The sequence below is a fragment of the Poecilia reticulata genome, linkage group LG4 (genome assembly GCF_000633615.1).
Source record: "Poecilia reticulata strain Guanapo linkage group LG4, Guppy_female_1.0+MT, whole genome shotgun sequence".
Classification (NCBI taxonomy): domain Eukaryota; kingdom Metazoa; phylum Chordata; class Actinopteri; order Cyprinodontiformes; family Poeciliidae; genus Poecilia; species Poecilia reticulata.
In genome coordinates this window covers 13,822,019-13,835,868 of record NC_024334.1, presented here as the reverse complement: position 1 = coordinate 13,835,868, position 13,850 = coordinate 13,822,019, and the positions used below count along the sequence as shown (strand labels likewise).

Below are 13,850 nucleotides of genomic sequence, written 5' to 3'. Positions count from 1 at the left end.
AGTTTAATTTCAGTACTTTTACTCAAGCTAATTTAGTATGTTGGTAACATAAACTACAGCATGCCCTATGTTTCTAGCTCAGTCAATATTAAATTACAAAATTAATGTCTAGTTCTCTACATAAAAACTAAGCATCATTAGCAACATTTCTAATGTGTTCATACCCGGTCTTGGCAAAATTTGTCCAGTAGGTCATGACAACAGCACTCAGCATCACATCATTCTTGGAGAAGTTGCATGGAAACAGCTCTGTCGGCCCAATCATCGGCAGCCCAAACACATATGGGATCTCATCTCCATGCGCTGCGTCTGCCCACGGTGGTACCTAATGAGCAGCAGATGAAACAAATCACATCAATATTATTATGTCTGCGTGACAGATGCAAAACATTAGTTGGCAAAGCGTCTCAGAAAAAAAAATAAAAAATTTGACAAGCAACAACACATCAGGCTAGTGGAAAAATACATTCAGCTGGGGAAAAAAAATGAATGTCAAAGTTTTAATATTGAATTATGTGTTGTACTTTTTGGAGTCAATACATATTTGAATTGGCAAATTTCAGGGCATTATGTTGAATAAAAAAGTGTCAAGCTAGAGGTCTAAAGGTCTTTAAGAATAAAAACTTTGAAAATTCAAATGGTGTGGTCACTAAAAGAAACACCTAGAAGCTCACTCGCTCATAGTAAAGATCACAGTCAGAGTTAGCTTCTTTTTAAATGTTAAGATTTAGGACAGGTATTATAAAATTACATATACCTATACCTAAAACCAAACAACCAAAGAACAGATATTTAAATAATCTTTAAAATAATCTATAAAATGACAAAAGATTGGACTGCAATTAGGAAGTCTAATACTTAAATACCTGCCCCTGCCTTATCCAAGACCAGTTTGCAATAGCAAAAGCCTATGTTGAGATCCTGAGCTACTCAGGGCGAAGTTGAGAAGATGGTAAAATATCTCCTGGTAGAGATATTTTATATTAAAGACATTTTTAATAGATATAATTTCTGCTTTCTCTACTTGCAACTGTATCTTCACTTAAATAGATAAGAATACAGTTGACATCTGTGCACTGTGTTCTACCTATTGATCTCCCACTCTGTAATGTCCCAACCTATGAACAAGTCAGCTGGACACCTAGAGCTTCCCTCTTGGGGCAGGATCACGACAGCATGAAGCTGTCGATCAGTCTTTTCTGGCTTTTTAACTTGAACAACATTAAAAGAACCCATGGTATAACCATAGAGAGACGTACCTGTTCCGTCTGACAGTGATGGTAGAAGGCATAAAAGTATGTTGGCGACCCAAAACTTGAGTGCAGATCAGCTGTTGCTACAGCCGGTGCCACCCACTGGTGATCAGTAAAAAGGGCCAGCAAAGTCTTCCGCCGGGTCTCCGGGTTGTGCCTGTCGGCCCAGTCCGTGTACATAAACTTGATGGTCTCACGCAGGATGTCTTTACCCTCTGGGTAACCATAGAGGTCATCAACAAAGCTGGACACTGCATAGTCAAAGTCATTGGCCTGGACACCATTGTCATTGTCAACGATGAGCTCCACAAACTTTAGGCCCTCACCCTGGTTCACTCCTAGCATTATGTCATAGTTGAGAAACTCACCTGTAAACATAAGCATAAACCGCTATTAGATCACAATCCAGAGCAACATGCTTCTCCAGTAGAGCATGGCAAGTTTAACTGATACCTTGCTCCATCAGTATCTGAGGGTCATCAGGTATTACATCTCCATCAATGACTGGGCCAAAAGCAATGTGGTAGCGGGCTGGCTGGATGTCTTGATCTACGAGCTCCTTGTAATGTTTTCTTTGCAGGCACACCACAAGTTCCACTGTGTCCTCCAGGTTACAGCCCACCTTACGGGCCAACATCCGCGCATACTTGGCTGGCTGGAAACTGACAGCCCAGCTGGATAGAGCTGTCCCACTCTGGGCAATGGCCCTTTGAAAAAGGCCTGAGGACAAAAACACACAGCGTACAATTACCCATCTTTCTTTTTAGATGAGATGAAAAAAGTTTAAGTGAACAAACTGAATAAAAAAAAATTGATGAAATCATGTGAACCGTTGTTTTCTTTTACTAGTTACCTTAACTCTACATTCAGTGAAAGGATTGAGCAGTTTTTTAAGAAAATGTTTGACAGATTGACCTGGGTTAAGGCAACAACAAATATTACTTTCAAGCACTACTTAATTTCAAAAGTTACTTGTACAGTGACAGAAAATCAAACATTGAAGCAGACAGATAAGACAGATGTTATAAAAATATTTGCTATCAAACCAAATTCTTCAATTTTGCCTGTTTTTGTTCCATTTAAATGTTTAACTGAACAAATTTGTTCTCAGATGAAGATATTTGGGAAAAGTGTCCAAAACACGCTGGCCTTACATAGAAAAACAATTCCACCTACACCTAATTAATGACTGATTTTGCAATAATTTGTCACAAGATCCACCATTAACAACTTATAATAGCAATGAATCTTTTGCATTACTTGTGGATTGATTTTGGCCCATTGGACAACTGTGACTCAGTTGCGTTTGGAAGACTGGCTTCCAATCAGAAAGTTGTAGGTTTGACTCCAGCTTCCACATTTTGATGTTGTATAAATATGTGGCTGTTTGTGAGTGTGAATGTGGCTCTAGTGACCGGAAAACATAAATCCAGTCCATTTTCCATTTCTCTTTGCTTAATAGTTTTTATACATTGGAGAGTTTCCATTATGACTAACCTATTGAATTCAAGTCAATTCAAAAATACTTTATTGCCAAAAGGAAATTAAATGTTGTAACTCATATTAATTCAAATTCAGTCTGTTGTTCAGATGAACACCAAGGTATTCGGATTCATCAACTGTCTGCACTTCTTGGAAATTAAATTAAATGATCATTTGTGTTTTTAAATTAATTGGGTAATTATCATACGGTATGGCAAAAAAGAAATGGGCTAAAATTTCAACCTTCAGACCAACCTAAATTACTGGTAAACTTACCCCAGGTTTGTATGTGAGACAATGATAAAATGACTCAATTTGTAAATACACTTGTTAGGTGAGGTTTACCTTTAGTGGAGTTGCTCCAGCGGTTGCCTTCTGAATAGTGAGAAAGAGTGAGGAGATTCACACATGATGCCCCAGCACCCGAGCCAAACACGGTGATGCGTAGCGGGTCACCACCAAAGGCTGCTATGTTCTCACTAGTCCAACGCAGGGCCTGGATCTGATCCAACAAACCATAGTTCCCTTTGGCTGCTTGGTCACCTGTACTCAGGAACCCTGCATGAGACAACAAAGGGAAGAGGGATGTTATCACTCTTCAGAATATGATTCAGTTACAGAGCACTGACAAACACACTGATATGAATTTTGGGAAACTACACATAAACAATCATGGAAGATGAATCCAGAGAGATTAACAAAATAATCAAATTCCAATGAGTTTGCGCAGGTTTTCATTTTTCAGTCTTAAAATGGTAGTTGTAGACTGTATTGTGATGAGAACTCCTCCGACTTTCAGCTTAAAGCCCAGGACCCTTCAAAGCATCTGATCAGCTGACCGAAGGGACTAGTTAGAGTAGTTGTGGTTTAGAAGCCTGGTGATGTAAGAAGTAGCGCAACCAGGAAGAGATTTCTACATAAACAGCAGGATCATAACAGACAATAAAAAGGTTCACACTGGTGTAATACAAACTTTTCTTGCAGTTGCTTGATGTGTAACAATAGACCCTCAAAACAAAGTTCTGGGCGACAATGTCAAAATACTGTAGGCTACAGAGGGACAAACCATGAAGAGACTGAAATCTGTTTATACCCTTTGAATTTTCTGTCACTACACAGTTAGAAATAATGCAAAATATCAATTTAGTTTTTTGCTTGAAGGGCAGTGCAGCTGTGAATAACGGTGATACATTTTACACAGGTAGGATGTGTTTCAAACAACACAGAGTTTGATAGGTCAGGGAGTCACATTGTACAGTAGCCTGTTGAGGACATTCTTTAAACAAGATGCAGGAAGACATTCCATACGTTGATGCACTGGGTTCATTTCATGCCCCACATGTTGGGCATAGAGTCTTCTGTGTCAGAATTGGCTGCTGAATGCTTTGAAAAAGGCCTTTCTGACACAGACGTTGGACTGGTAATGCCACAACCTTTTCCCTCTAGTTGATGCTTCTTGATGTTGTAGCACATTAATCATTGATCATTTGAAAGCCATTACAGATTTACGAGGTGCCATTTGTCAGTTTGTAAAATTACACTGTCAAAAATTATAACAATAACTTGGGTTATGGCACTCCATAAATATTTAGTAAGGCAGCTTAATATTTAGCTCTGAGCTAAGTATTTAGCTTTAAAGTAAATACTTGAATTGCTAAGTAAATGCTTACTTGGCTAACCAAATATTTAGTTAACAATCTAAATATTTAGTTTGGTGTTAAATATTTAGTCAGCTATGTAAATATTTAAACATTTAACATTTAAATATTTGGTTTGCTAACTATTTAGTTTGAAATTGTGAAATTGATGATGAAAATGTGACTTTGAAAAATGACAACCTCCATTTTTACTCTTATGACAGGGAAACCCAAATTATTGCTCTTAATTTTTTTTACTGTAATTTTACAAACTGGAGCCCATCCATCTGGGCCAATTTATGTCTAAATCTGACCTTTCCTTTTCTCTTATTTCATGTTTTCAGAGGCAATTTGGGATTTTTGCTGCCAGATACTATATTAATTTAAGTTTACCATGTGCTCTTAAAGCTCATGCAAATAATTAATGAATCCAAAAGTCATTTTACAAAATAAATGTTTCCTCTGAGTCCTAGCCATGCCACTAGACACTTTAATAATCCCTTCTTTGTTCTTTCTCAGTTCAGTATAAACCCACAGGTAATTGTGGTCTTGGAGCCTAAAGCCCCATTGCCACCCAGGTATGAATGTACTGACAGGGACCCTCCAGTGTTTCCACAGGGAAGCTCTGGTCTTTTAGAGCAATTTCATGTATCGAACACACAGAAGCTCTTCCTAATTCTTATTTCTATGCTAAAAGCTCCATTACCTACTGCACTCATCTAGGGAGCCCCCCACAGCCCACCAATGAACTAATCCCCCAAATTCACATGCTGAACTCAGCTCTCGTCTTCTTGCTCTCACCACTTTACCACTACAGCTAAACGGCTTTAAGAAGCTACTGTTAATGGAGTTTCTTTATCAGCCCTTTGTGAATAAAGAACATTACAAGTCTTTGAAGTGAAAATGAGTATTTATGCCAGCATTTTGCTAACATGAACAAACAGGGAAACAATGGAGAGGCAGTCATTTTGTTTTCCATCTTCATAACAGCAGCAATATACTTCAGTCAAGGACACTATTGTCATTTCCCCCAAGTACCACTACATGCCTTTTAAAAGAAATACCTTTTCCAGACACTACATAATTCTGATTGCTGCCACTTTCTTGTTGCTGTTGTTGTGGTTTATTGTTACAGTACAGCTAACAGAGCTCAAAGCTTTTGATAAATGTTTGACTCTAAAAGCCTTTGAGGAAAAGAAGGGAATATATTCCTGACTGCTGGGAGGCTTTTAATGTGAAATAGTGTAGGGCACTTAGTGCAAAGCAAAGTAAAAGCTAAATTGGTGTTTAAACTCAGAAGTGATTATACCGCCATGCTGAGTTGACTCCACTGGAAATTTGATCAGACGCAGATAGAAATTACACATGGAATATTAGTGGGAGTCAGAGTTTAAGCATCAGGCGTGATATTCAGCCATTTCAGATGAATGAATCCAACAAAACAAACAGACTGTGAAATATACATGACACATGCGCATGTAGAGAGCAATGAATCTATGATTGACACTATTTGGTGAATTATGTTCATTTGGACAGTGCATTTAATTTTTACACACACACATCTAACACAATTTACATCCAAAACCTTTTATGGATACATTAACTGCTCTGTCTGGCATTGGTAATATTGAAGCATCCATTAGATAACTGTAAATAAAATCATATCTAGTACCAACAAAATGCTTTGGTCAAATGAATGGTTATTCACCACAGTCAGCATATCAGGTCATATATCGGGCACATCAGTGCTTCCTCTCATAAAAAGCTACCCTGGCTTAACATTTGGTCAGCAGCACACTTTTTGTCTTCCTGTTGAAGGAAAGTCCAACTGTTTCCACATGCTTGGTCAGGAGAAGGAATTGCTTCAATTTTGATGACAAAATCATCTGGAATTCCTCAGATGTAAGATATCTTAACCAGTTATAGCATATAACTGGTTATCATATATTTCATAATATATTCTGAACCAAGCTGGCCTGGATGACACTAATTCTAAATGTATAATTTGATTGTGAACTAGGTTGAAATGAATTAAGCAGACTGAGTTGGACTCCTGTGGGACATGAAGCAGACATACTTACATATTAATATTTTTCATTTTTAACCAGTGATCCCTATAGTGGCTCATTTATTCAATTAATTTTTTTAACTGCGCTTTGAAAACAGTTCCACACTTTTTATTTTTTAAGCAAGTTCCTAAACTGATAGTTGGGATAACTCTACCCTACATTTCAGGGACTTCCTGCTTTCCTTTCTGCTGTTGTGCAGGTTCTGACAGGTGGGATTAATCAAAGGGTCTGGGAGCGCCTGGTCAGTCCAAATCAGCTGATTAAAGTCTTCCTTAGCCTCCTCATTCCTGCTGGCACCCTGTTGGTTTGGTCAGATTTTGATGTCTGCATTTTATATGGTAAAATGGTTATTTTTCACTTTAACTTATTGCCTTATTTCATTTAATTTATTTCATAAATGTTTTCGTGTTTAACATTTTACAACACATGTACATTAGATAACTTGGTTGTCGTTCATATTCTTTTCAATCGAGTTTTTAAATATATCATATTTGAGCAGTACATTTTTTGCAGCGTAATGTTTGGCGGTTGAGCTGACCGTGCCCACACCAACAAACAAAGACAGCACTGAATAAAGAAAGTACTTGGTTCAATGACCTTTGGTGAGAAATGTTTGTACCAGCTGGTTAAAATCAACATGCTTTGACAGTTCAATAGATCTCAACTGTGCTCAGTGTTGACTGCTAGGTTGTAAATGTTGGCACTGACATGCTGAGCTAACATGACAGACAGTTCAGCCTTTCACTGATAACATCATGTTGGCCCTAATATGAGAAAAAAAAATCCCAATAGAAGCTTTGACCTGAAAAAAGAAATGAGTGACAACTTTACGATGTAACTGCAAAAAATTGCACCACATCCTCATATTCACTCATTTTATCTGTAAAATCTGAATAGATGCTGAACTAGTTTACTTCATTTTATTTATTGCTTTTGCCGTTTCAGCATAAGGCCTTTTTTTAATCAAGCATGCCATAATGATTTAAATTAATGTGCTTGTTATGAAAAGTAATTAAGCATAAGATTGTATGCAAATAGCACCAAAATAAACACAAGAAGGATAATAACTGTTAATTCACAATTTCCAGACAATTACTGTGGAAATACAGTATGTTTAATGTCCCAATGCATGATAGACAATTAAGTTATTAATTTTGCAATACGTCAACAAAGAAGCACCTAAATGCATCGCGGTATGTCTGAGCGTATGATTGGCTCCCTGATGGGCTGCCTCTGTCTGCCTGAACTGTCATTAAAACGGAGCAGCAGCAGCTGAAGGTGGCGCTCCTGCTTACTAACCAGTAAAGAACTGGCTTCAGCAATTATCACTGCTGGTGCAATACAGTAATCGATTATGATTAGTAATTACAATTACAATTAGTAATTGATTACTGCATTGACTACTCTGACAATTAATCAATTAAAAAAATTGTCTCATACTGCAGATTTTTCACCTAACCACTTTTTTATACAATGTTAGAAATACAATGAAAGGTGTAAATAAACAAATAATTCAATTTATTTTTAAAAAATAAGAAATGCACATTTTCTTGCCTAAATTGCAATAGCAGCATTCCTGTAGTGAATGCTTAATCATTTGTAGCAAACTGCGCCACTGTGCAGCCCTCATTTTTGGATTAATCGATTTATAAATGAACAGAAAAAGGTGCTGAACAGAATTTTATTTACTTTTATTTATTTTATGTTTTTACTGGGTTAACATATTTACAAACCAAGAAACATTTTCCATCTTAAATGCAAAATCTATAGATTTTTATGCAGTTTTGATTTTACTGCTCTCAGTATGTTGCTCTTTTAGCACATGCCCTTTTTTGAGTCAGTACATGTCAACAATTTATTGACTACTAAATAAGTTGATGATTATTTAAATGATTGATTCATCACATTCATCACGATTAATCAATTCAGGTGTACAAAAAATGCCTGAATTCACTTCCCTCAGTGGACCACACATAAACACACACTGCTGGAGTTGGTTTCCTGTGCTGATTATGGGTCTATGAAGGGCTTGCCTAAAAAGACGCCCTCTGATCTGCAGGATTGGAAGCTAGCATCTTGACCGCTTAGCTCACTGGAATGACAATAAGAGGTGAACCCTGATCCAGGAATCCAGCTTTTATCCCTTCAATCTCTGTTAACGCAGAGGGAAAAGGCTGGATGAGGAGAAAGATGGGCATTTTTTTTTACCCTACTTCCTGCACACATATGTTTTTTCTCAGTCATGGTCGGTGGACAATAATCTGCTTTCTGTTTTCTCTTTCTCCCTATCCCTTCTTTTGACTCTGGATGTAAAAAAGAGTGAATAAAAACGCTGCAGAGGAGAATGTGGGAGAATGAATACTGTCACCAATGCATGCACTCTGGCAGCAGACATGCTGCAACCGGAAGAAAATGTAGATTTCAAATAACGTAAAAAAAAGCAACATGAGGGTGGAGAAAATAAAGACAATGTTTCAGCTTAGAGAGGCTGACAACAAATTAGAGGGCCCGCTGTTATTAAATGTTAAGCAATAGAGAAATATATTACAGACAAGACAGGCAGTAAACAAATGCACTTGATTAATACAATTCAGCAAAACAGTTTCTTTCTGTTTGAGTTTGTTGAATGTAGCACGCTTTTACATGTAAAATTCATGATCTTTACCCATCACCTGGGCAACAAGCACTTATAAAAGAGGACAAATAAAAAACAGTTCATTGGGCCAGCAGATACCTGGAAAACACTCTAGGATTCCCTCCCACCTCTTCTAAATGCTTTATGTGGCAGTATTCTGATTCACTGATACAAAGATAAAGTAGTGAGAGAGAAGATGCAAATGATTTGCGCACCTTGGGAGACTGGATAGCCACCAGCTGCTGATCATGCTAAGGTTAACACCTTCTTTCTAGCTTCTTCTTGGTACTAAACAAGAACATTGCTTTTCCATGAAAGAATTTGTTGTCGTTGTTGTCAAAACTGTTAATTCCACACAAAGAATTTTTTAAAATAAATTTGAGATTTATAGAACATCTAAACCAACAAAAAATATGTCATGTTTTAGCATGATGGCAAATATGTAGAGCTGTTAATTTAATTAGTTGATCAATTAATTTGATTTTAATTGAAAACTACATATGAATAAAATAAAGTATTGGATAAATAGATATAACCTCAACAACAAAGGTATTCATTGATTTTAATCTGTTATTCAGGTTTTCATCTCAAAAAAGAGATTCATAGCATTAAAATGTGTAACATATTCAATCTATGTAATTAATAAAAAATCACACATTACTATTATACTATGGTACCCAGTACTATATAAAGCACAATTTGTGACAATCTGAACTCCATTTGATGAAAAAAGGTACTTGTAATTTTTCAAAAAATACAATTAAAATATTGTCTTGTCTTGTGCATGTCATTTCATTACAGCCTGGGGGAATGCATCTTTAAATGTGTTTAATGTTTACCTCACTATTATTATTAAAATGTTTATGAATCAAAGGAGATATAAAGATGGTAAAAATGCATTGAAAATGTTTGAAAATGGTAAGAAAATAAGAGAGGACCTGTGTTTGGGCATTTTGGTTATCTTGCAAAAAAGGGTAAAAACAAAACCTTTTTCATTTTGTGTTACATTTGAAATTAAAAGTACTTTCATGTCTGATAGCAAAGTGACTGGTCAAACAATGTGTAAAAAATATGCAGCAAAAACCTACCTCACCTAAAATACACACCTCCCAGTGTACATCACCCCACTGGTCTTTGACTGTACAACAAAATATGCTACAGCAGCTCCAAATATTTACATAGCCTCAGCAATGCTCCATTTATATCTGGTCCATGCGCACAACAACAGCACAGACAACGGCACGCCGCGGGCAACCGGCTGGGGAAAATGCTGACGAGGCACAACACATTTCTCACTAGGAATGATGAACATGGAGCTACAGGAAGTTCATTCATTCACCCTTTATTTAGACAGCACGAGGGATGAATGGAGTGAGCTGTGTTTCTCAGGTGTGCCTTGTTTGCATGGTGACAACTTAAGGTGTACATTGGTTGAAGAACGGCTGGCTATGTGGTCAGCGCTGTAGACACGGTGTCTTATAGACATGTAACATAGAGCAACCTTAATTCATGTTAATTACAAAGCTAGAGAGACACACTGTCATCTGTCAGCCTGTCAGGTTGAAAATATGGAGTTAAAATGTGGAGTAAGCTACCTTCAGTATGCTTCAGTTTTGTGAGGTTATCCTGACTCAGCTTTGCACATGACAAACATGTAGAGCTGTTCATGACGAGGTGAAAATGTTCTAATATTATACTTAGATTGACATAGTAAGGCATTATAGGTTTGATCTGAGTAGAAATGGACCAAACTTATAATTTTTACCAAACCACACATTGATATGCAGATTGGTAACTTGACGTTCTGAGTTCTGCCCTAGAGCATATCCACATGTGGTGGGAAAGCTAAACATCTAACCTTCAACTTTCTGTTTGCATAATTGGCTTCATTTCCCACTGAGCCATGGTGGTTCCAGAAGTATATACTGTATGTTTATGTCTCTGAGTGGAGACCAACTGTAAATAGCAAACTGCCTGTACAAAGGACTTCATCCTGCATTCAGTTAATCACCCATTCATGCACCCCTTCACACGCTGATGTGAATGGAGTATGAATTCCCATTCACATCAACGTGGCCTGGGGCAGAATGACAGAGGTCAGGCTGCTATACGCAGACACCACCTGCTTATAGCAGAACACGCAAAAAAACCACAAAAAAACCCAACAAAAAAGCAAATTGGCCCTCTGACCACCAGCAGGTAGGCAGGTGAAGTGTCTTGACCAAGAACACGACAACTGAGCCAGATGGAACGGGGATCGAATCGGCGACCTATCGGTTACAGGACAAACTCCTACGACCATTACCATCATCGCTCCTGTCACACTGAAATCTTATTCAGTGAACTTTTTAGATTTGCAGAGTTAGGTTGAAAAACCATCTAGGAGCCCTGAAAACCTCCTCATCTTTATGTTTCCCAAACTTAACTTTCAAGTGAGCCCAGTGAATTCTGATGTGGTAATATCACATGTCACTGATGTGGTAATATCACTGCTATATTACACTGATGTATTACACTGATGTATAAATATCACTGATGTGGTAATATCTCCGGGAGGAGACCTTGGGGAAGACCCAGGACACGCTAGAGGGATTACGTCTCTCAGCTGGCCTGGGAACGCCTTGGGATTCCCCCGGAGGAGCTGGAAGAAGTGGCTGGGCAGAGGGAAGTCTGGGCCTCCCTTCTGAAGCTGCTGCCCCCACGACCCGACCCCGGATAAGCGGAAGAAAATGGATGGATGGATGGATGGATGTGCCACCAACATGGTGGAAGACAATGTTTTTCCTTTGTCACCAGCAAATTCTTTGTAGCTGTTGTGAAGTTAATTTTTTTAATAAAAGAACTAATCTCACGCAGTGTCTTGAAAGAGTATTACCACTTATTTTCCTCTGTCATCCAACGTCGTGTAAATGTTTCAATAGACAATAGCTGTGTACGAATTCAGGGTCTGCATCCTTCGAAAGACCGGGTCCTCTGAAGATTGTGAATAAACAAAGACCAAAAGAGAAAAGCTGTGAATTCGGACAGGTCTAGTCTCCTCCCACTGTCTCCGCCCCCACCTTAGCGTAACTTATGTTGCCTAGCAACCTTGACAGCATGAAGCAGAGAGCGGTGAAGAAAGAAGAAGTAAAGGTTGTTCCATATAAAAAAAAAAAGAACTCTGTTTGATTCTAAAATGTTCAAACCTGTATTGCACATTTCTACCAGGAATAAATATAAGTAAATTATTAATTTTAAGATAAGTTATTACAGTTAAATAAAATTATTATGTTTGAAGACTTAACTTTAATCAATCAAACCGATTTGCTCAGGAATAAATGAAATACTTTAGTAAGCCAAACATTTTACAACTAGATATTACCTGTCAAAATAATGTCAGTGTTTAACTTTCACTCATTGGGGAAATCTAGCATAATTTTTTAAAACAATGTGTTGGGAGTCAGGCGTTCTCTCCCAGTATACCGAACCTGGAGCGCCCGACCTCATGACAGCTGGCCAGGGGAGCTGGCTGTCAATGCAGCGGGAGCTGACATGTCCGAAAATGTCAGAGCAATATTGCAATTAGGTGATGTATTGATGAACTGAGCAGATATTTGAGACCTTCAAAACCACATTCTCGTCTAAAAACACTGTAAAACAATCATGTTGTGTCACTTGTGTAATATAGCAAAATAATTTGCTGTTCTTCATCGCCATTATTGCTTTGCCTGAACGCTCGGATTGGACCTGCAATGAATCATGGGATATGGTGGTCTGTGAAGGATACACTGGACCCATCCTTCAAATATGGGGAAAACAAAGACACATTTGAATGAGTCTTTGAGGCCTCGTCTCGCCATGCTATGACCTAATCGGCCTACAAATCCGCCATTCGAAGGATCCCTAAATTCGGACACAGCTAGCAGAAAGAGACAACAGCAAGTCCGCCATTGACAAATTAAAGAGTGGTTAAATTTGAATTTCTCAGAAATATAAACAAATCAGTGGGGAAAGTTATTTTGCACATAGCACTGAGTACTTCAGTAAGCAGGGATTTTCAGAAATACTTTGTCTAATTGAGGCATCGGTTCTTTCTCTATAGAAACAATGGACACACCCAAGCAATAAGCTGCTAATAATGCTAAAACAACAACAAAGCTAATTTCTGATCTGAATTTTGTGTATTGATAATGACGTCCTGGCCATTGGCTAGACAGTAGCATTGAGGATCATTGAGGATATAACTGTACTGCATAATTTAGTTTTATTACTTAGCTTTATTTTTGCCGATTTTGTTTTGGGAAACAAAAATTAACCAAATGCTTTCAGTGACATTCTTAACAACTCTTTAATTATGTTAAGGCTTTGTTTACTTCATTCATATTGAGGTAGCATTAATATTTTAATATGCATTTGACATGCATGGACATTACAGTTAAATTATGCTCCTTATTTTAGGTAGTTTGTATGTATGGAGAGAGTGTAAATACAGTAATAACACCAATGTGATCCATTCATTTCAATGCGTGGTTCTGCAGTTTGGTCGTCTTCATTCTCAAGGTCAGACTGTGGCTCCAACATATAAGATCTAATGGACAAGTCTTCTGTCTGTTGACGTGTTTAATAAACATTGGAATAATTTGTTTCTCTGCCAGTAGATAAATGAATCGCTGCTATCAGTCTACAAAAATGGCTGAATGGGGTAGAGTAGAACGCTCTGTGACCTGGAGGGGGGCAGGGCGTGAAATGTCTCGTTCATGTTTAAAAAGACCGCAGCACAACAAGTTGCTCTAAA

General features: G+C 37.8%; 1 protein-coding gene across 4 annotated transcripts in view; it reads right to left on the bottom strand.

The window, feature by feature from the left end:
• The window catches only part of nlgn1 (neuroligin 1), a 378,835-nt gene that overhangs the window by 9,965 nt on the left and 355,020 nt on the right, over positions 1 to 13,850 (bottom strand). For all 4 annotated transcript variants that reach the window (XM_017304370.1, XM_008407824.2, XM_008407825.2 and 1 more), the window contains 4 exons: positions 3,081 to 3,293; positions 1,707 to 1,973; positions 1,260 to 1,621; positions 165 to 325 (listed from right to left, as the gene is read on the bottom strand). In XM_017304370.1, the coding sequence (XP_017159859.1) occupies positions 165 to 325; positions 1,260 to 1,621; positions 1,707 to 1,973; positions 3,081 to 3,293 (1,003 nt within the window). The remainder of the gene's footprint in view (positions 1 to 164; positions 326 to 1,259; positions 1,622 to 1,706; positions 1,974 to 3,080; positions 3,294 to 13,850) is intronic.